At 42.0% G+C, this 23,762-nt stretch overlaps 1 protein-coding gene across 2 annotated transcripts in view; it reads left to right on the top strand.

The window, feature by feature from the left end:
• Positions 1 to 11,824, top strand: part of DHH (desert hedgehog signaling molecule) — a 120,095-nt gene extending 108,271 nt beyond the window's left edge. Inside the window, exons 2-4 of one of the 2 annotated variants that reach the window (XM_082247103.1) lie at positions 1,944 to 2,205; positions 10,223 to 11,423; positions 11,712 to 11,824. In XM_082247103.1, coding sequence (XP_082103229.1) covers positions 1,944 to 2,205; positions 10,223 to 10,851 — 891 coding nt within the window. In that variant the 3' untranslated portion in view covers positions 10,852 to 11,423; positions 11,712 to 11,824. Of the gene's footprint in view, positions 1 to 1,943; positions 2,221 to 10,222; positions 11,424 to 11,711 lie in introns of both variants that reach the window. The other variant, XM_082247102.1, reaches the window with a different exon arrangement.
• Positions 11,825 to 23,762: the final 11,938 nt, after the last annotated feature.

Genomic DNA, 23,762 nt, shown 5'->3' with positions numbered 1-23,762 from the left:
ACCCTGTATGGTACAATCAGAAGGCTGCACTACTTCCCTACAGTAACATTAACCCTGTATGGTACAATCAGAAGAAGGCTGCACTACTTCCCTACTATAATATTAACCCTGTATGGTACAATCAGAAGGCTGCACTACTTCCCTACAGTAGCATTTACCCTGTATGGTACAATCAGAAGAAGGCTGCACTACTTCCCTACTATAACATTAACCCTGTATGGTACAAAGAAGGCTGCACTACTTCCCTACAGTAACATTAACCCTGTATGGTGCAATCAGAAGAAGGCTGCACTACTTCCCTACTATAACATTAACCCTGTATGGTACAATCAGAAGGCTGCACTACTTCCCTACAGTAACATTAACCCTGTATGGTACAATCAGAAGAAGGCTGCACTACTTCCCTACTATAACATTAACCCTGTATGGTACAATCAGAAGGCTGCACTACTTCCCTACAGTAGCATTTACCCTGTATGGTACAATCAGAAGGCTGCAGTACTGGCCTACATTAACATTAACCCTGTATGGTCAGAAGGCTGCACGTTCCGTGTGCCTGCACAGTGCACAGTCACACGTCATTGGTTTTCTGTGCAGCTGCTCACGGCGCTCACGGCTCAGTCACAGCTAACATTCACAACATTTATCAGTACTAAAAATGCGCGACGAGGATCGGCCGCAAAAAAATATTGCAATATATATCGTTGGGAAAAAAAATATCGCAATGTGATTTTCTTTCAATATCGTGCAGCCCTACCAGAAACTTTAAAAGCTACACTGTGAATGGCTAGAGGTCATGCCGCCATTCTCTGCAGGATGAGTGGCCCCTTATGTAAGTTTGAAAGCGGCATTTGTTTTTATACTGGTTGTTTTTATACTGGATGTTTAATGTACATTTGGAAATATTAAATTGCTACACTATGAGAAAATGATTGTCTTTGGTTGGTGACTCTATGCTGATAATTCTGGTACTGTCCCCTGGTGGAGTGGAATAGAGCAGTCTGGTCCTGCCATTTATGGAGCGAGAGTGGTGAAGTTCGATGCCATTTACACAAAGCGCTTATTGCTGTTCTAGTAGTAGACATCATATCTCTCTGGTGAGTGTGTATTTTTACCATTGGTGAAGGATTGGCACTACGGGTGTTTCCAAGTATTGGGTGAGGCTGAATTGGAGCACTATTATATATTTTACTCCCATACCAATATTAATTATTTATTTTTGTTATTTGGATATACTTCAGTTTATGGTCACATTTTCATGGACATTTGATTATTATCTTAGCGCTGCATTTTTGTTATATAGCCCTTTTGCACGTGTTCTACAGAATGATTGTTCAGTGGTCAGGTCTTCCAAACAGCAGTCCATGTCTTTTGGTAGCCTTAAGAGACACCCACAACAGTAGAACCAGGCAGATATTCTGACCCTTCCTTTACTCGATTTCTTCACATCTATGAGGGCTGATACAGTGCCAGCACGCCAGAAAGCACTGGAAATCGCACATGCACCACGACTGTCTACTCTTAGATGTATTGATTAAAAACCATGAACACTGGTACTCCAATGCCAGTGAACTAGCAACTAGTAACAATATAAAGAAGGTCATCGAACTGCTTAATTGATGTTTCTTGCAAACCTGACTGGCCCAGGTTATGGGCTTCCCATAGATATAAGATTCTTGCCCAGTCAGTACTGTATAAAAACAGTGACTGCCATCCCATTCCTAAGGTTTCTCTACATTTAGGTTTAAAAAATACATTTCTCAAACATAAATATAATGTACAAAGAATTTAGATTTTGTGCAGAAAACATGAGAATGTTGCCAAGCCTTAGGCAGCCCCACTGACAAATACTGACTGGCTGCATAATATTATCTTGAATAAAAGTTAATTTTGTGCTTATGAAATATTCCACATTTTTATGATCTTCTTTTCTTTCTTTACAGCGCTGCAAGGATAGGGTGAACGCCTTGGCTATCTCTGTCATGAATATGTGGCCAGGAGTACGGCTGCGGGTCACAGAAGGCTGGGACGAGGATGGACACCATGCCCATGACTCCTTGCACTATGAAGGACGTGCACTTGACATCACAACTTCAGACCGAGACAAAAACAAATATGGCATGTTAGCTCGCCTGGCAGTTGAAGCTGGCTTTGACTGGGTGTACTATGAATCGAAGGCACACATCCATGTCTCAGTGAAAGCAGGTACCCTTTCTGGAGGTATACAGCTCTTTCCGCCAGTTGGAGGATGGGCAAACTTAATAGATGGCGTTTTATTCTAAAGAAGATTATTTTTATTTTATTGGATACATTCAGACTTTTAAAGGAGAAGTTGGGCCAAAGCTCTTTTGGCCCTACATCTCCTGTGGGTCATTTTGTTCTGCACCACTGTGACCCGTATTCAGCCGGCAGTGGACTAAAGTCTGTGTCAGCTGATGTGGCTCAGCCAGTCCAGGCTCTAAGAAGAGATCCAGACTTTATTGCCAGGATCCAACCAGATGCCTGAGGGGAAGCTGGCTCAGCCTCTCAGCATGCCCTGAGAAGTTGCGCCAGTTGCTCCCACCCCCTCCACAGCTTGGTACTCCAGTAAGCGCTGGAACAGAAGAGCACAGCTTTGACAGTCACCGGCTCTATGCTCAGTGAAGACCAAAAACTGAGCGATCAGCGGTCATTGATCGCTCAGTTCTCAGTCTTAGAGAAGGCAGATGCAGCATAAAACAGACAGTGCAACGCTAATCTTAGATAATAGAATCAGTAAATTAGATATGCATGATCAATAATATATGACAATAAATGTAAATCATACAAAAAGTCCATAAATAAATAATAAAGTAATTCCCAAAGTGCAGTCCTGCGAAAAGAAGGTAGGTAACACCAGCCTTCCAGCATGCTTGCAGAAGACAGGCTTTTTTTACTCAGAATGTAGCTGCTTCAGAAAGAAAACCAACTGTAAGTCACTGAACACTTTTGTTTTGAAGAATAAGTTCAACTTTAGAACATGTTACATATTCCAGCTGTTTTTAGGGTGGAACATGTAATATGTTCCAGCATCTGCAGCTTCTATCCCGAACGCCCCCCCCTCCTCGATCCCCCCTTCCTGTGACAGCGGGCAGGAGATCTTCTCCCCACACCCAATGTCAAAAATTAAAAATAGCGTGGCTCCGCCCCACCATGGACAAGTCATTCATTTGAAGTTTCCTGTGAATGAATGCCTACAAGTACCGCCAGCCATTGCAGCTGGCGACTTGTAGGTCTCAATGAACTGCAAGGCGCTGGTTAGCGCTCCTGTAGTCCATTGATCGTCCTACCCTCAGGTAACTGACTGTCTGTACAAGATATGGGCAGACAGTAATCCTGAAAGTCTGCAGGAGCCTGATATTGCACATGTGATCTGCTGATCGCGTGTGTAATGCTCTGCAGTCTCCTTAGAAAAAAAATAAATGCACATTTTTTTTACCTCTAAAAAAAATAGCATTTATTATTTTTTTCAGAAGGGGAACTTGAGTAGTGTCTATGGACAGCATACTGTTAATAGCATTTCTAGTGATTGGCGGTTTAAAATTGCCTTTTGTTCTCTTTTATTCCAATGGCTAAATTCTCTCACGTACCTGTAATCACTGATTCACATTTACTCCCTATTGTCTTCTTCTTGAGGCCACACTCACCATTGTGTTCTCATATCTCACACCTTGATTCTCAGCATTGTTCACTTTTTACCTTCTTACTTGTCAAAATAGCACAACCCCTCTTCTAGTAACTGTGCACTTCGGAGAAAAAAATAGGAAATGTACAAAGTTTTTAGGGAAGGGGTTACATAGTCTTTTTCAAAAGTTTGCTGCTTGGTGCTGAGCAGTGAATATTACTCAGTAATCATTTTATTTTGAAAAAAAAAATCATTTATTAGCAGAGGGCCTATGAGATATCTGCAAATAGATCACTGCTTCCACACAGAGAGCAAGGGTCCTTCTCTGCAGCATGCTGGCAGGGGTGAGCTTTTCTATTACTTTGGCTGCTTTAAGCCTCGTATACACTACTAAAGAAAAAAATAGACATCTTAGGTCGGTACTACTAACAATCCGATGTTAGTACAGCGATCTCCCCTGCTATGCTATTGTGTTCTGAAAGAGGGACTGTCCCCACACCAGAACACTCCAATCAGCGCTCTCAGCCATTGGCTGATAGTGCTGATCAGGAGTCAATAGGCAGAAGGGCCGGGTTCTATCGGACTGACTACAGTACAAATGGGCCGCATTTCTGCCACTTTCTACTGAACTGGCAGATGCCACCCAACATTTGGCCCATGTGTACTAGGCTTTAGAAAGAAAATCAACTAAAACTAATGGCTATATTGTCAGACACTCATGTGAAATTTCTCTGGGTATGGCATCCCTGGATTACCCATGCTCATTCGTCTGGGTTTGATAGTGCTCCTTTGTTGCTGTAACAGCCCTGCATTGCGGTTTCTTGGGACTTCTTCTCTTTCTCTCTCTCCTTTTTCTCTGTTTCCCCCTTATTTTTCTCTTTCTCTCTTTAGTCTCCTCTGTTTTCCTATCCTTTGATTTGTTACTAAGAATGCCCAGCAACCAGGCGTAGGCCTGGTTCAGATGGCTACCATATGCACAGTTCTTACTTTTGGTACTGAAATCAGCCTTAAGCATTACAATTTAAAGTCTATGCATTCATATCATTGGACATTCAGTTTAATACTGATGTTTCTAACACTCATGGTAACTTAGATATTTTACACTTAAAGAGGAAGTAAACCCCCCCCCCAAAAAAAAAAACCCTGCAAAACAAAGGCATAATGAGCTAGTATGCATCTCATACTAGCTCATTATGAAATACTTACGCTAGAACGAAGCCCCCACAGTGCCGCCCGCTCAGCGACAGGACGGCCGACATGTTCGTCCTTCCTGCTTCCTGGTTCGCATCCTCCGGCCATCTGGGCGTGGGAGCCACCATTCACGGCATAGGGCTCTGAAGGAACGGCACAGGTGGCCGTTCCTTCTGAGCGCATGCGCCAATGACGTCAGCAGTCAGTGTTGGCTGCATTAAAAGTAAATATTTCCTAAATGGTGCAAGTTTAGGAGATATTTACAGTACCTATAGGTAAGTCTTATTAAATGCTTACCTATAGGTACAAGTTTTAAGAGAGGGTTTACAACCTCTTTAATATTGTAAGGATCAGTACATTGGTTATGTGGGCTTTCCATGTTCTCATTTATTCATTGCTGAATGTAACTATCTAATTGCTGGCTCTGTTTATTTGACTGATTACTAATAAAAGCCCTTGTAAAAGAAAGAAAATCAACTGTTAGGCCCCTTTCACACTATCCGTCCGTCGGACTAAATCCATTTTTCTCAGCGGGGGATCGAGCCGCCGATCCCCCGTTGAGCAGGAGGATGACAGCTGTGTCTCCGCGCTGTGTGCAGAGACACAGCTGTCAGTTCCCAATACATCTCTATGGGGAAATCGGATGGGAACGGACCGTCGGTCCATTCTCATCCGATCCCATCCAATCCGATCCGCTGGACAGATGGAAAATAGGGTTTCCAAGACGTCGGATGCCTTTTTTTTTTTTCTAAATGCACTTAAAATTAATTTAGCTGATTTAAGTAGAAGGCTTAATCGGGCTTAAAGCCCATCATGCACAGGTGAGCTTTCTCGGCACTGTCATTTAGTAATCTTCATTTGGATGGAAAAGCAATGTCTGTTGACTGCTGCATATTGTTTTTGTGATTGGTGGTTTAAATAGCTTGTTCTGTTTATCTCAGATTACATATAGTATCACTAGCCAGCACTGCTGCTTAAGTGGTAATGTGGGAGATTTCCCTGACCCCCACAAAATAGTGCTAGAAACGCTACTATAGAAGGTCAGTTTATTGGTGATTAATTAGGTTTTCCCTTTATAAACTGTTGCACTTGTCCTAATGGCTAGTGAAAGTTAGTCTGGCCATACAATCGTTTTTTTAGTTCAAACACTGGGATGACTTTCCTGCCATCAGAATACAATTATCAGTGCTGCCGGCTATAGCCAGTAGCACTGATCTTTCGGAAAAAAACCTGTCCGGCTGATTGTACAGAAGTTGATCAGTAGATCGACTTCTGTAAAACCAGCTTACTCCAACATGGGGCAAAATTCAGTTGGTCCCTGCTAAGCCAGACAAATTTGGATCTATGCATCTCCACCCTCACAACCTTTCGATACAACAAAAAAAGCATTCTTTAGATCTAGGTTTTAATTAACTAGAAATAGACTGTTCTCTTTTATTCCAATGCTTAGATTCTCTCATGTACCTGTAATGACTCTGATTCACACTTGCTCCCTATTGTTTTCTTCTTGAAGCCACACTCGCCATTGTATCTTCACATTTCACCTTGATTCTCAGCATTATTCACTTTTTACTTTCACATTTGCCATAGTGACACAACCCCTCTTCTAATCTCTGTGCACTGAGATTTGTGAAGAATATAAGAAATGTATAAAGTATTTGGAGAAGGGGTTGCATAGTCTTTTACAAAAGTTTACTACCAGCTGCTAAACAGTGAATATTACTGAGTATGAATTATATTTGTAAAATAAAATAATATATTAATTTAAATCTTCAGAATTAACACTTAAACCAGTGGTTCTCAACCAGGGTTCTGTGAAACCCTAGGGTTCCTCCAGAGGTTTCTAGGGGTTCCTTGGGCAAAATCTCAACAATGTCTTAGTATTTGTTGTTTATATATAATACCTTCAGAGTCCACTTGATTGGGTAGTAGAGATCGACCTATTATAGGCAAAGCCGATATATCGGGGGCCAATATGCACTTTCCCCGATATATCCGATATTGCCGATATTTCAGGAAAGTGCTTGTACCGGAGTGATGCCTGCAGCTAGAGGCATTACCCCGGTACCAGCGTCCATAGCTGACGGTCGGCTGTCTTGTAATGACAACCGACGCGGCTGAGAAGCCGCTCGGCTGTCATTACAAGGAGAGGAAGGGGACCCCCCCTCCCACCACCTTTCGCAGTTCACCCGGGTCTCCCCTCCCACTGGGAGACGCGGGCAACCATCCTGCACGGCCGCCGAAGAGAAGACCCGATCAAAGCCACATTCGGCTCTGATTGGGTCTCCATATAAAAACCTGGAAGTGATGTCATGACATCACTTCCGGGTACTCTGCGCCAAATTCAAAAAAATTACAGCATTCAAAACAGCCACAGTTGGCGTTTTGAATGCTTTTAAGTGCAGAGGAGGGGTTTGGGGTCTTTTAGACCTCAAGATCCCTCCACAACTGTACCTGTCAAAAAAAAAAACAATTTATATATCGGCCAATAACGGCAGATACCGATAATGACCAAAATATCGATATTGGCAATAAAAAAACGATATCGGTCAATCACTACTGGGTAGTACCTACCTTGCTTTTAGAACAGCCTGATTTCTTCAGGGCATTATTTCAGAAAACAATTCTTGGGGATTTTGGTACTTACTGACTCATAGTTACATAGTTAGTCAGGTTGAAAAAAGACACAAGTTCATCTAGTTCAACCAATAAAAAAAAAAAAAAGAATCCATACAACCCCATATACACAATCCTATACCCACAGTTGATTCAGAGGAAGGCGAAAAACCTCAGCAAAGGCTGATCCAATTTGCTCCAGCAGGGGAAAATATTCCTTCCTAATGCCTCGAGAGGCAATAGGATATTCCCTGGATCAACTTTACCTATAAATGTTAGTACCCAGTTATATTTTATACACTTAGGCAAGAATCCAGGCCTTTTTTAAAACTACTGAGCTGGCCAGGGCCACCTCTCGAGGGAATCTATTTTTTTCCAGCAAGAACTCATCTATGTGTTTTTTTAATTAACTCTTCAGTATCTTTCCGACTATAGAAGTTAAACTACTATCCATTAATGGCTGGAGATTCCTGCAAAAATGCAGGTCGTGTTTCATTGTTTTGCAGGTGTTACTTATGGACCAATTTCAGCCTGCAACGGTGAAACCGCAAGCGTTTGCATAAGATCTTGCTTACTGTGCTCTGCGGGACTCACAACTATTGCCTAGCTCTGTGCATTAACTTCTTAGGGCTGTGCAAAAAGGCTTCTCTGGCACGATCAACAACTCCACATTAAATTTGCGTTTGAAAGCACGATGCACAGTCACAACACGCACCAGCTGTGTTGCTGTGGGGTGTGCACCATGTTGGATTTCACTGCCCTCTGGCGGTGGGAGGCGTGCACAGAGATTCTGTGGGAGAAAAAAATACATTTTTTGTTAATGTATTTGCAGTCACCAAATTTGTAAAAAGATACCAATAAGTTTTGATTTTATTACTACTTGAAATCAAGGAGTGTTTTTTGTGCTTACTCTGTAGAATATGAAGCACCTATGATCTCTCTTAGCTGACCCACATCAAGTATGCTTGAGGGAGCAGTTACCACAGTAGACTGCAGCATTGATGCTAGAGTAACACTGGGAAGATCCCATCAGAAAAAGCATCAGGATTGATGAATCCATTGCTAAGGATGTCATGAGTGTGGAGATCTAGAGATCTTTGGCTGCCAAATTAGGGTCCAACAAGCTGTCACCTTTTGTAAAAATGTGTGTTGCTGCCCAGAACCAGCTGTGACCTCAAAGATGTCTAAGGGTATTTCCCCAACAACCAGTTGCCTGCAGGGTGCCTTAGGCCCCATTCACACCTGAGCGATTTTCTGCTTAAAGCTTGCAGCTCTAAAACGTTCAACAAGCCAAATCCCATTTCAGTTGCCCCTGTTCACATACAAGCTTACTGTCGCTCACAAAAGTACATGAGCTTCTTTTTGGCAGACTACAAGCGTTTTTGGCCCATAGACTTTAATAGAAATTACAAAGTTACAAGCGTTTTGTCGCTCATTTTCTGCTTAGACAGCAGCTCTCCACCCGTAATTTCCCCTCCCTAGTGCTTTCTATTGGCTAAACGAAAATGTCTGAAACTGTAAAACTATTGTAATACGCTTCTAAAATGATTTAAAAACGGTTGTAAAAAGCTGAAAAAAACACTTAAAAAATGCCTGAAAAATGCTGGTAAATCAGGTGTGAATGGAGCCTTAGAGTGAATTGTACTGGGACCCAAGCTTTGCAGTTAAAGACCTCTGAAATAGAAACATGGAGACATTTTTTAGGCTCATTGTTACTCTAATTCAACCCCCAATCTAGAGATTTTGAAGTTATTTAATATGATTTCATGACACATTTGGACTGTGGTTTATTATAGCAAAGAACAATGCGTAAAGTGTGGTAAGCAGGGCTTTTTTTCTCAGAAAATAGGTGCAGGAACTCAACCATTACTTTCTTCCCCACACACACATACACACACATTCGCACCTTCCAAATCGCATCAAAAAGTGGGTCTGGTCAAATTTCACTAACAGTGGGGGAGTTCAGGGTGCGCTGCATACAGAATGCATAGTTCAGCCCTCCTTCACAGCTGCTTACCCCTGCATCCCCCATCCACGTCTCACTTTCACCCCTCTTTAGCTCTGACCTCTGCACGCAATTCCCCCTCCACTGTCCCTATCATCTCCCCGCCCCCTCCTTAAAAACTCCACTATCTTCCACATGTCTTACTTTTGTTTCTTTATTAAGCACCCAGCCAGCTTTAGTACCTCCCGGTAAACTGTAGGTGGCTCCGCCTCTCCTACTTGCATTGAGATCATCCAGTAGGGGTGTAGGCATCGGCACTGCACCCTGGGCACCTGCATCTCCCTTGTCCCCATCCTGCACTGAGTTGGAGCAACTTAGGAGATCAGACCTGTGGGTGCAATTGTGAGACGAGCTGTCACTTGTAAACACAGAAGACGGACTTCTGTGTTTACAAGGGATAGTTGTGAGCAGAAGGCCTGAGTCAGAGGTGGTGGAACTGAGTTCCACCTGAAAAAAAGCCCTGATGGTAAGGCAAGGAAGCCAATCAACAATGACCTTTCCAACTGTTCCAAACTAAGCATAGTGAAATGGAACTAGTTACTACCTTTTACGTTTTTGTGCTGTAACATTACAGAATCGCTAATGATTAAGAGCAGTTTCATGGTTTTTAAGTGTTTCCCCAATATTTTCTCAAACTTACTAGTGAATATGTAGCTTTGAAATTCTTTGTATTAGGTTCCATCATATGGTTCTATTTCTGTGTTTACCTTTTCGTTTTTTTCATTTACTCATTTTCTTATGTATCTTTTCATTTTTTTGTCTTTCAGACAACTCCTTAGCTGTCCGTTCTGGTGGCTGTTTTCCAGGAACTGCCATGGTCAACATTATTAGCGGTCAACGTAAGCCTCTGTCAGAATTGCAGCTTGGAGATAAAATCCTTACCACGGATGAAAAAGGACATTTGATATCAACAGAGGTTTTGCTGTTTTTGCACAAAGATCTGGATAAGCCAGCTACGTTTAAAGTTATTGAGGCTGAAGGACATCCATATAGCCTTCGGCTTACTCCAAACCATTTGATCTTTGCATCCAGAGACCCACTGGCTGGATTTTTACCAGTTTATGCACATCGTGTCCAGGTTGGGGACTTTGTTCAAATATTTACTAATGGCACTCAGCTGCTACCATCTAAAGTTGTAAATGTGTCCATACAAGAAGAGGCAGGGGTTTATGCTCCATTGACTGCTCATGGAACCCTTCTTGTAGATGGTGTATTGACATCTTGCTATGCAAATATAGAATGGCATGAAATGGCACATAGGTCATTCGCTCCTATAAGACTACTTTACAACCTATTCTCCATTCTTCCAGAATTTATAGGGAATGATGGAATTCATTGGTACTGCCACTTCCTGATTACTCTGGCCAGAAAAGTTCTTGGGTGGGAAATGCTTTAATTTGCTATACAAGAGGATGGATTTAACTGGAAATGCTGCTGAAATGTGTTCCCACAGACCTCCAGTTTCCTGTTTTGCCTATCTGCTGAGTACAGTTAAGCAAATTACAGCTCGCTAAGATTCATGGTCCTGAAGGAACTTGATCCCCAAAGAGTGACTATTATAAAAAGCTTGTGGCTAATGTTATTTGCGATCAGAGGGACCTGGAATGTGCTAAATTATTATGCAAATAATTGCTTAAGGTAATTGCTAAAATTGTTTTAGAAATTGCCATTTTTTTGGAAATTCCTATTTTATAGGAAGACATTCTGATAGAGAGAGGATAGAAAGTAGATGTTTGATCATTGGAAGGGGAGCCTTTTGTAGTTTTCAGTTATATCCCAGTCATGACAGCTTCTCATATTGCTTGCAGCAGCCTCAAATCTCAAACTAATTACCATGCCAAGAACATTGCGGAGACTCTTAGACAAGCCAGGGCAGAAGACAGAGTCACACATATGGTGTATAAGTGTCAGTTAATAAATGTATGTTAGCTTTTGAAGAATAAGTTTCCCTGGTGACTCTTAGTGCCGGTCCACACTAGCGCGACTTGTCAGGCGACTTGTCAGCCTAACAAGTTGCGCTCCCTCGCGGTCCATTGACCGCTACAGGACCCGTTCTAATAGGAGCGACACAAGTCACTCCGACTTAGAAAAAGGGTCCTGTACTACTTCGGGGCGACCTCGGAGCGACATGCATAGACTTCCATTATGTGAAGTCCCTGCAAGTCGCTCCGAAGTCGTGGTGCATAGCAATGCACAAGTCGCCCCCGAAGTAGTACAGAGTCGTGTCGCCTTAGTGTGAACCGACTCTAAAAGGAGTTGTAAGGTATAGGTGCTACAAGTGATTTCATATTATTGTCAGATGATCTAACACAACAAAGGCATTGATAATTAATGACCAGCTATACGTTTAATGCCTTTTTGCCACAATTTCATGGCTGGTTCAGCATATTTTTATTTGTGCAGCTTATTTTTATGTCAACGGACATGCACAACAACTATCTATAGGCACTATCTTGGCCTTGTAGACCAGCCTGAGTGCTTATTAGTTATACACTGGCCCCTTGTGAACACCATGACGCTTTTGTCTGTCTCAATATCACAGTTTGGAATTCTGATCACCTGTCTGTACAATTAAATTGTGTACAGTCTCTAGGTATAAATGCACTGGAATAGAGGAGGAGGCAAAGGTCATTGTGCACTGATTATTTATTTTTACTTTCGCCATAACAATTATGATCTTTGAACACTCATCCTTTGGAGATCTTCAACAGCATGTGTAAAAAAAAACACATGATTATACTTCTGCTATGGTGCTGAAATGCAACAAAATACAGCTTGTTCTTATTATACTACTGTACTGTCAAATATGATTGTTATTTAAGTTGATGGTTTATGCATGGGTAGGTGGGAATATGATGAGTTTATCTTTTAGAATGAAAGAAACAAGGGAATACTATTCATATAAACACATTGGAGTTGATTTACTAAAACTGGAGAGTGCAAACTCCGGTGCAGCTGTGTATGGTAGCCAATCAGCTTCTAATTTCAGCTTGTTCAATTAAGCTTTGACAATAAAACCTGAAAGATTATTGGTTTCTATGCAGAGCTGCACCTGATTGTGCACTCTCCAATTTTAGTAAATCAGCCCCAGTTTTGCCACTTGCTTGTGTAACCCAGTAATAACTGAGGCACGGTATCTGAAAACTCAAATGTGTTCCCATTTCACTAAGCCTGACTTGTATGACAGAGTCAGGGCAGGCTGGCTATATCTTGCAAAAATGAGTGTATAGAAAAAAAGGTGCGCTGCTCCGTGATAAAGCTGCTACCAGAAAGAATTATAGAATGTGTAGAAAATATAGGTGCGCTAAATCCAATTAAACATATGCAAATTAATAAATGCAAAACAATAATGATCATAAAGTTCCACAGTCCAAATAATAAAATCCTTCAATTGACAATATGATGACGTGAAAAACAGATGTGAAGTTCAAATTATATATCAAATGATAGTGATGAAATCCCTCCACCTGGTGAATTTCCTCCTTACCCGGCGGACGGTAGATAAGTGCAAAATATAATGATCAAACTGTACTCTTCATGTGACCACACCAAAATAACCGTGCTCTTCACCACAGGTGCAAGAACCAAAGTAGCCTCTTACCAGAACTATATCTTAAACACACTCTGTGACACCCCTGGTGCTAATAATCTGCCTCTTTCCCTTCAAACCGGGCATAGCAGGCTCTCCAAGGTCTGTCCTCACCAGAAGCATTAAATGATCCTCCACAACAGAGACATGCAAAGCAATAATGGCCGATAGTGCATTACCTTTTAACAAACCTTTTATTTAAAGTAAATGTTGCACTTACATGACAGCAGTAAATTCAAGCTTGAAAATAATATAGAGCAGGGAGGAGATTCTGGGGTACTCGTGCCCGGCTGCAGCGCTGACTCCGAGTGACATAGTGAATGCACGCCTCCTTGCTGACGCGTTTCCTCCAATAGGACTTCTACAGAGATAGGAGGTATGCGCGCTGTCACATCCGCCCTTTTATGTCGAAAGGAAACCACTACACTTCCGGTGTCTGCAAGAAAAAGCCTCGGAAGCTGCCTAATGGATCCTTCTCAAGGATGTGCAAATTGGATATGGGGTATGAAGCCGTCAGCACGTTTTTGGATGCGAATCATGAGAAACCGTTCAAGCAAAAACAGTTCATACTAGATCTTATTTTTGGGATGGAGCACAACTATTTCTACTACAATCAGAAATGATATCTTCAACGGACAGGAGTGGCAATGGGGGCTAAATTTGCCCCAAGTTTAGCCAATCTGTTTATGGCATTATGGGAAGACAGAAATGTCTTTTCCAACAAAGCCAAGAACTGATTATATGGAGACGATACATCGACGATACGTTGTTGGTTTGGCAAGGAGACGAAAATTCGCTAAGAAGGTATATGGAAAATTTGAACTGCAAAAATTAGGGAACCTATCAATTCAGTAGGAGTTTCATTACTTCTTAGACCTGGTCATCTATCGTAAAGACTCAGGCTTTGCCACCCGCTCCTATTTTAGGATTTTATTCTTTGGACTGCGGAACTTTATGATCATTATTGTTTTGCATTTATTAATTTGCATATGTTTAATTGGATTTAGTGCACGTATATTTTCTACATATATCTTGCAAAAATAGCTGCCACGCGGTAACATAATGCACTCATGTGACAGCTGTTTTTGATTGATGTGATATCTTCCAGCATCAGTCATTATTTGCCCAACAAGGCTTCTGTAAAATTAATTCTAAAATAGCCCAAGCTGCCATAATTGGCACAAGATTACATCAAAACAGTGGAAAGATTACTTATAGTCCTCAGTCAGAAAGGTTTTCCTGAGCGTACAGGGCCTTATAATGACCTATCGGCAGGGCCGCTGTTAAGGCAGTACAGTGAGCCCTCCTGTACTGGGTCTAGGCCCCATCAGTTCAAAAGGGGGGGCCCAGGCACCTGCTGAGTGAGAGGGCTGGCTGTACTGTCTTATTGCAGAAACCGATCCTCTTTTGTCTTCCACTGCAGCACTGCCAGATTTCCCTCCTCTCCCTTCCTCCGGCTGCACTGAGAGGGGATTGGTTCTAGCACATGCACCCCTTCCAACTATTGTCTGGGCCCCCCCCCCTGCCCCCTGTGTGCCCCTTCCCCCCACAGCGCTTTTGGCTTCCCTTCTCTCCCACCTCCCCACCGGCAGCTGCAGCATGCACACGGGGGGGGGGGTTGTAATTTACTGGAACCATCCTTTACTGAATGAACACAGTGAGCGATCGGTACCAATTTCTCCTGTGTCCATTTATCACTGAAGCATAGTAAACTGTTTACAATGCTTCAGTTTATGAAAGAGCAGGAAGCCTCAGAACATTTTCTGTTCATTCATCTGTGCAGCTGAGGCTGTAGAGAAAGGGACTGATAAATCTTTGTCCTCAGTCACTTTCGGCTGGGTAGGGGGGGGCTGTCAGGTAGGCTGTATGGCCCCCCCGTGATTTCTAACAACAGCCCTGCCTATCGGGCCTGCGTCATCATTGACCCGATGACTCTGTTGTTGATATAAGGGATCAGCCTGAAAGTTAAAAAACTGTATCTAAACAGCACACACCTTTCATCAGACTCAGGCATCCGACTGAGCCAGTCCCTAAGTTGTACCTTTATGCTGGCACTGTTTGTAAGCTACCAAACAATCTGATTTTGTTTGCTTTTTGGTTGTATATAATAAATGGGTGGCATTCCCTTTTTTACAATTGTGAGACATGTTTATAACGAGGGCAAAAGGAGACAACAGGTGCTATAATAAGCACATTTACAAGAAAGCTATGAACTCAATAATGTTATTTATTTCAACTTCTACCTGTGCTCCAGTTTTCCAAGCTGTTCCTTTCTGCGCATTGACAATCTTGTTACCACTGATTATGTTTTATAATGATATAAAAATACTACATTCTCGAGCCATGCATTATTAATTATCAGTGGGTAAGAGGTGGCTTTTTTTTTGAGAAGTGTGCCACTTTTTCAGAATGAGATATATTTTTTTAGATCAAGTCTTACTGTAACTTTGCAAAGGAAATTTGCTTTAACACAGCTGCTGCACAATCAGTCTTAGAGTATATTTTTCTACTTATAAATTGTAATTTAATTTGTTCATTTTAATGTTCCAGCTTCCTCTAGATGTGAGACAATGAATGTTCAAAACAGAATTTAATATCTTTTTAACAAGTAATCTTATTTAATGTGTTTTCTGATAATAAACCAGGTTATAATTTATCCCATCTTATAGTCTTGTTTCTTTAAATGCATTCAGAAAGCCATTTGTCTATTTCAGTGATGGCGAACCTTGGTACCCCTATGTTTTGGAACTACATTTCCCATGATGCTCATGCACTCTGCAGTGTAGTTGAGCATCATGGGAAATGTAGTTCGAAAACATCTGGGGTGCCAAGGTTCGCTATCACTGGTTTATTGTATAGATGTGTTTATTGTTTAGTTCTATGGACAGTTGCAGTTCTTATTGCCCAAATTACTCTATGTTGCTGAGCAGTAAGAATTTTTAAATCTTTCAAGAAGTTCTTTGGCAAGAGAATTACCTTATCTATCATATGCAATTCTTTTCTTAAAATGCTGGTTGGCAGTACGTCATGCTGATCCTCTGGTTTTAATCATATTTATCTACCATATGCAATTCTCTTCTTAAAATGCTGGTTGGCAGTACGTCATGCTGATCCTCTGGTTTTAATCATATTAGTGACACTAAGCAAATTAGCTGACCAGGAGGCATGGCTCTACTCTTATTTTACTGACAACATACACTACCAGTCAGAATTTTTAGAACACCCCACTTTTTTCAGTTTTTATTGAGATTTAAACAGTTCAAGTCCAGCGAATAACTAGAAATGGTACAAAAGTAAGCTCCAAACTGCCAGAGGTGATACAAAAAAAGATAAGGTTAACAAAAACTGAAAAATAATTTACATTTCAGAGTTATACAAAACTGCCTTTTCAGGGAAGAAGTAGTGGGTTAACAACTCACAGTTATGCCCTGTACACACGTTCCGATAATCGTACGATTAAACTCGCTTACGACTTTATCGCACGATAATCTGATCGTTAGTTCACAGCTTTCGACAGCCGATCACGACAGTTGGTCCAACAAAATCCGAAGGGACAAACAGGAAAACTTCTGTCGTACGATAGATTAGCGAACGACAATCGTTTCATCAGTACAGTATGCATCCGCTAAAAATCGATCGACAAAGACCACGCATGGTCGAAAACAGGAAAATAACGCAGGGGTCACACGTATATGACATCATTTCTGATACGTAGCTACGCAAACAAACTTTTTCAGAGAATCGTACGAACAAAATCTAATGGTAAATACACAGAGTTGGTTTCGATTTTAGTGCCATGCAACAATTTGCGAAAGATGAGTCATACGATTATTGGAACGTGTTTACGGGGATTAGGGTCCTTTCACACAGTCGGTGCGCCCCGGCGGACTCGGTATTTGCTCAGCGGGGATTGATCCGCCAATCCCCGCTGAGCAGGCTTATGACAGGTCCGTCTCCACTTGCTTTGCAGAGACTGAGCTGTCAGATCCCTGCTCTCCTCTATGGGAGATCGGATAAAAACAGGCACCCTGTCTGTTTTCATCCGATTCGATCCTCCAGGCGAATGGAAAATAGGGTTTCCATCCATCTGGATTTCATGGAAAGGATCGGATCGGAGAGCAGCGGGTGTCAGCGGACATGTCACCGCTGACATCTGCTTCTCCATAGAGGTACATGGAGCATCTGATCAGGTCTGGATAACTGACAGGCGGACCTGATCTTAAAGCCCGTGTGAAAGGGGCCTTATTCTGCAGCAATGTAAGTAAATTAAGCCTTGATAGTTTATGCTAACAATTCCTACATGTGTCCCAGCTTTCGTTGATTACTTCCAAGCTCTCTGTCTGTATAAAAGCAGTGTTGAAACAGAATGTGTTACTACACCCTCGTAAGCTGGCCAAACATGATACAACTTTCTTATTTACTTTGCTTTAGATTTACTTTTAACTATGTAGTGCAATGGGCTGCCTGATTGCATGCAAATTGAAAGTATGTACTGTAGGTTTGACCTCATATTATGTGGTTTTGGTAAATCTAAAGGAAAATTGTACAATAACATTGTATAATGTATGGCCAGCCTTTAAGCAATATTTGGACAGTATTGTACTGCAAGAAAAAGTATATTTCCCTCAAATTGGCAAAATAAGGACAATTAGCAAAGGAAAACAGATAGACCCTTATACCCTTAAAAGTGTAGGTCTTTCCTTTAGAGAAATTGCAAAAAAAGACAAGATGTTAGTGAGTAATGTTTCCTACACCATCAAAAGGCACTTGGAAGCTGGGGGAAACTCTGACAAGAGGAGGTCTGGCAGACCCAAATCCACAACAGAATATACGTTTCTGAGAGTCAGCAGTTTGCATGACAGGCAGCTCACAGGGCAACAGCTTCAAACACAGCCTAAGACCCCGTTCACATTAGGTCGCTCCGACTTCGGGGGCGACCTGTGAAGTCGCGTGCACCGCAACTTCGGCTCGACTTGCACGGACTTCATATAATTGAAGTCAATGCAAGTCACCTCCAGGTCGCCCCGAAGTAGTGCAGGACCCTTTTTCTAAGTCAGAGCGATTGTGTCGCTCCTATTAGAACAGGTCCTGTACTACTCAATGGACCCGACGGTGCGCGACTTGCCAGGCTGACCAAGTCTCCCGGCAAGTCGTAATAGTGTGAACCGGCTCTTACACTGATTGAAGTAAAGCCTCGTACACACTAGTATTTATTTTTTTCATGCAACCCAGCACAGCTGAACAAAAAAAACTGACAGCTCAGGAGGAGACACTTTACTAACAATCTGACGTTACTACAGTGATCTCCCCTGCTATTCTATTGTGTTCTGACAGGGTGATGGCCCACCTGCCAGAACACTCCGGTCAGCGCTCTCAGCTATTAGCTGAGAATGCTGATCGCGAGCCGATCGGGAAACCTTTTTCAGTCATAGCCCTTCGGACAGACTCTAGCACACACAAGCTGAATGTTGCCTGACATTCAGCCATGTGTACTCGGCTTAGGCAATTCTCAGTTTCATCTGTGAAGTGAAGACTTCGAGTGGAAGGCTTGACAGGTCGAGTGGCTGTAAGAAAGCCATTGCTAAGATGGAGGAAGAAGCACCACAACTCGGTAAGAGCTTAGCAACACTTGTTTTGCCATTTTAAAACAGGCAATGTCAAAGCTTGCTGCCTATAAAAGTGCTTGCTTGTGTTTTTGGTGCCACCGGACAGTGGCAAAACCTTACTATAGGGCATCCTAGAGATCAAAACCCCAGGAGGTCTGGCAGACCCAAATCCACAACAGAATCAGAAGATACGTTTCTGAGAGTCAGCAGTTTGCATGACAGGCAGCTCACAGGGCAACAGCTTCAAACACAGCCATTTTTCCATTGTAGCTTACATTGTAGATATACAGTAAAGCATTTTATTAAAATGCCTATGTCTACTTTTGCAATAGTGCTCAGTATCACAGAGGCTATGTACGCAACAACCCTTAAAGGGTTTGTTACCCCAACACTTCATATTCCTGATATGTGGCTGCTGTGTCATGTACTTGAATGAGAAAGTATCCTGTTCTCTTTGTATTGCTTCCTTTATGTGAAATCCCTGGTGTCCCTGGAGTCCCCCTTGCTTTCCTATTAAAAACTGACCACATTAAGCAGGAGAACACACCGTGGTCAGTGCTCTAGTTAAGCTGGGAACCCATTGTGCTCTCCTCCAGTGATCAGACTTGTCCTGACATGCCCCTGCTGCACAGCCATTCACTGGGAAGCTCAGTGTGCTCCTGCTTCTCCTCTCCCCAGCTCTTATGCAGCTGAGAACAGAGGGAATGTAATCACTTATAAAAAAAAAAGGGGGGGGAAAGGTATTTATAATGTTTTTTTTATATCTATACACAAATGTTGTGCCTTTCATTTCTAATGTAAATGGAATGGGTTGTTTTACAAAGTGATTGTTTGCAATCAATTTAACTTGGTCAGAGAATCCTGATGCTGAAGAGCTGAGTATATAAAGATAAGATTAAAGCATATCTAAACCTAAATCTTATCCTGCAGCACACGTGTCCCTTCGTGACTATACTCACTTTTCGACAGTGTCAGCAGAAGGAGTCATGGTTGTCACACAGACTGGCCTTTAAACTTGTTTGCCATTGTTCATCTCCATTACATGGTGGAATGATGGGACTTGTAGTTTACACAAGAAAGATAAGGTCCTTGTGCTTTCTTTTCACCTCACAGGAAGTGACATAGACACTGCACTTCTGGCAAGACTAGCAGGTATTAGGAAATTAAAGCAGCCATGACCACGAATGATTTAAAAGCTAGATTATGTAAAATTTTTGTTTTGGGGTTTAGATACGGTTGTTAACCTAAGGCAAGGTTAGTGTTCAAATATAAAGGAGAGTTATTATTATGAGGAGGTTTAGTCTAAGTGGTGTCTTTGGGTAAGCAATTAACCCCTGTTACCAAAAGCTAATGTGCCGCTGATAGGTGCCTGCATTATAGACACCTAATAGGGTGCATTATAGTGTATAGTGCCTTATACTGCAGTGACTTGAATAGTATTATGAGTGTTCTGTAATGTCTGACTGCCTTCTGCTTTTTGTGGACTCCAAAAAAATAGATTTCAGCAAAGCATGAAGATTTTTCAACTTAAACTTACCCACAGTATGTCCCTACCTACCATATTATTCTTGTTTTTGCATCTTTGTGCTGACTGACCCAGTAGCTACAGTATATTCACATAGATGCTGATATTCTTCTACATCTTCTATATTACCCTAAATGTTAGCTTGGGAATATGTAGACCCGCAATTTGGGCGACCCGCAATTTTGTTTGGGCGATTCTGCCACGAGACAATCGCTGCAAAATCGCACCGCGCCTGGGGTGTTATTGAGAAATAATGGCAGTGCAAATGCGCCCTGCATTGGGCGCAATTGTGGAATCGCGGGCAGAATCGTGGTGATTCCGCCCGCTATTCAAATGACCCAGGTGTGAATGGAGCCTAACAGAGAAGAGGTAGAAGTTATTGTAGTCCTGTCCCAGGTGACAATGCTGCTTCTCCATACAGTGAGGTGAGTCGGTGTCTACACTCTACACATAAACGAAAAAAGCATGAAATATAAAAACGAATGTAGCCATTACATCTGGAGATTGGTTACCTGCATTATATCACATTTTTGTTCCTGCATTTAGATACGCTTTAACCAAGCATACACCACTTAATTAGGCAAATTTTTATGATTAAGCCTGGATTCTAGTGTTTGTGAATGGCTCCTGCCCATTGTTTTTTGGGAAATATCTGCCTGTCATTGCCCAGCATTTGATTTGTATACAGTGGGGAAAATAATTATTTGATCCCCTACAGATTTTGTAAGTTAGCCCACTTATAAAGAAATTTAGGGTCTATAATTGTTATCATAGGTGTATTTTAAATGATTGAGACAGAGAGGGAGATTTACTAAAACTGGTGCACACAGAATCTGGTGCAGCTGTACATAGTAACCAATCAGCTTCTAACTTCAGCTTGTTCAATTTAACTTCGACAATAAAACCTAGAAGCTGATTGGATTCTTTGCACAGCTGCACCAGATTCTGTGACCAGGTTTGCACACATCCCAGGAGGGATTTTGGTTCATTCTTCCGTTCTTCTCTAAATCCTTAAGGTTTCTTGGCTTTTGCTTGGCAACTCGAAGTTTCAGCTCACTCCATAAATTGTTCTATAGGATTAAGGTCCGGAGACTGGCTAGGCCACTCCATTACCTTAATGTGCTTCTTCTTGAGCCACTCCTTTGTTGCATAGGCGGTATGTTTTGGGTCATTGTCATGTGGAAAGACCCATTCATGACCCATCTTCAATGTTCTGGCTGAGGGAAGAAGGTTCTCATCCAAGATTTTACAATACATGGCCCCGTCCATTGGCCTCTCAATGCGCAAATTTGATCTGTACCTTTAGAAGAGAAACAGCCCCAAAGCAGAATGTTTCCAACTCCATGTTTGACTGTAGGGGTGATATTCTGAGGGTCATAGTCAGCAGTTTTCTTCAAACACTGCGAATTCCCCTCCTCTAGAAGGCACATGTACAGACCCGTCTGAAGTTTGCCAATGAACATCTAAATTATTCAGAGAAGGATTGGGAGAAAGCGCTGTGGTCAGAAGAGACCAAAATTTAGCTCTTTGGCATTAATTCTACTTGCTGTGTTTAAAGGAAGAAAAATACTGACTATGACCCTAAGAACACCATCCCTAGAGTCAAGAACAAAGGTGGAAACAGGATGCTTTGGGGCTGTTTCTCTGCTAAAAGTACAGGCTGACTTAGCCGCATTGAGGGGCCAATGCCGGGGCCATGTATTATAAAATCTTGGATGAGAACCTTCTTCCCTCAGCCAGATCACTGAAGATGGGTCTGGATGGGTCTTCCAGCATGTCAATGACCCAAAACATACCGCCAAGGCAACAAGAGAGTGGAACAAGAAGAAGCACATTAATTTCATGGAGTGGCCTAGTCAGTCTCCAGACCTTAATCCTGCAGAAAATAAAGGGAGCTGTAACTTTTAGTTGCCAAGAGACAGCCAAGAAACCTTAAGGATTTAGAGAAGATCTGTAAAGAAGAATGGACCAAAATCCCTCTTGAGATGTGTGCAAACCTGGTCACCAACAACAAGAAATGTCTTTACCTCTGTGCTTGCCAACAAAGGTTTCTCCACCAAGTACTAAATCATATTTTGCTGGGGTATCAAATACTTATTTTGCTCACTGAACTGCAACTTAATATATAGCATTTGTTTTATGTGTTTTTTTTTCTGGATTTTTGGTTGATATTCTGTCTCTATCATTTAAAATACACCTATCTCAAAAATTATGGACCCTTAATTTCTTTGTAAGTGGGCAAACTTACAAAATCTGCAGGTGAACAAATAATTATTTTCCCCACTGTAGGTACCTTTCAGTATTAGTGCCAGACTGTACAGGTAACAGAAAAATAAAGCTGAGGAAAAAATGCCATTGCTGCACACTGTAGATAAAGAATCCATTAAGACAGCAAATGCACAGTAAACTGAAGGAAATGCAGTCACCGAGGGTCATTGCAAGCTCATGATAGACTGAATAACTTGTGACACATTTAAACCAACACTGCGTGAGCCAGCTCCTCATCTGTCTCCTACGTACGTTTCCTACCTCCCTATTGTGCTCTCAGATATGAGTGGAAAAGAACATGTAAAACAACACTTTCATTGAGGGCTCTGTTGTCGCCCCCAGTAAACATTGTGTAAGCCCTAAAAGAATGCGTTTATCTGGGGGGAGCGGAGGGGATTACCACGGTAAGAAGGGAAGCTAACGGTGGGTTTAATGAGTCTAATCCCAGCGTGATTAGCAGGCTCAATGCAAAGGGCAACAGCTCTGTGTTATGGGAGGGGTCTTTCCTCTGCGGAACCCCTGCAGCTGCCTCAATTACCCAATGAAGGTGCTGAGTGATCAGTATGAAGATGGTGCTAATACTGGAACCAGACCAGAATGGAGCAGAAACCACACAGTTGGGGTAAGAATATCTGGATAAGAATATTTAGGTTGTGCTACAGCAATGGGGATGTTGAAAATACAATAAGGCATCGAAACAATCAGATTTCAGTTCACAGTTGTCAGATTCAGAAAACCTGATTGGTTGCTGACCTTCTTTTTAAAAATGCAACAAACAAACCCAAGGCGCTCAACCATAGAATGGGCTAGCAGTTATGTGTGGTAGTAACATGCATCCTATTGACCCAGTCCTGTGCTGCATGCAATCCACTGGAGGAATGGAGATATCCAAAACAGAAACACAAAGGCTATATGCTGCACACTGGTAAAGTCAAGGTATTGTAACGCTCCTGCGTTTTTGTTATAGGCTGGATTTACAGCTGCAAAATCTCCACTCAGTAGTCATGTAGAGATGTGTTGAATACCAGATCCAACTCTCCAGGACTCATCACCGTGGGCCTGTCAGCTTCAACATACAGATATATACACACTCAATGAGATGTTCCTGGAGTGATAGGATGTATATGATAGTATGAAGGTGATGTGCTGAAGGGACAGGTGTGAACAGTGACAAGGATGGTAAGCACTTGATAGGTTTGTACAGGAGAGTTCAAGATGGTATTTAGGAATGCAGATAGGTTAGTATCGAGTATGCTAACAGGTGGTGAGGACAGCAGATGACAAATACAGGATAGACTAACCCAGTGCAAGGATAGATA

The sequence above is a fragment of the Pelophylax lessonae genome, assembly GCF_965119305.1.
Source record: "Pelophylax lessonae genome assembly, chromosome: 2".
Classification (NCBI taxonomy): domain Eukaryota; kingdom Metazoa; phylum Chordata; class Amphibia; order Anura; family Ranidae; genus Pelophylax; species Pelophylax lessonae.
The sequence above is the reverse complement of the archived record's forward strand: the minus strand, read 5'-3'. Positions and strand labels throughout refer to the sequence as shown.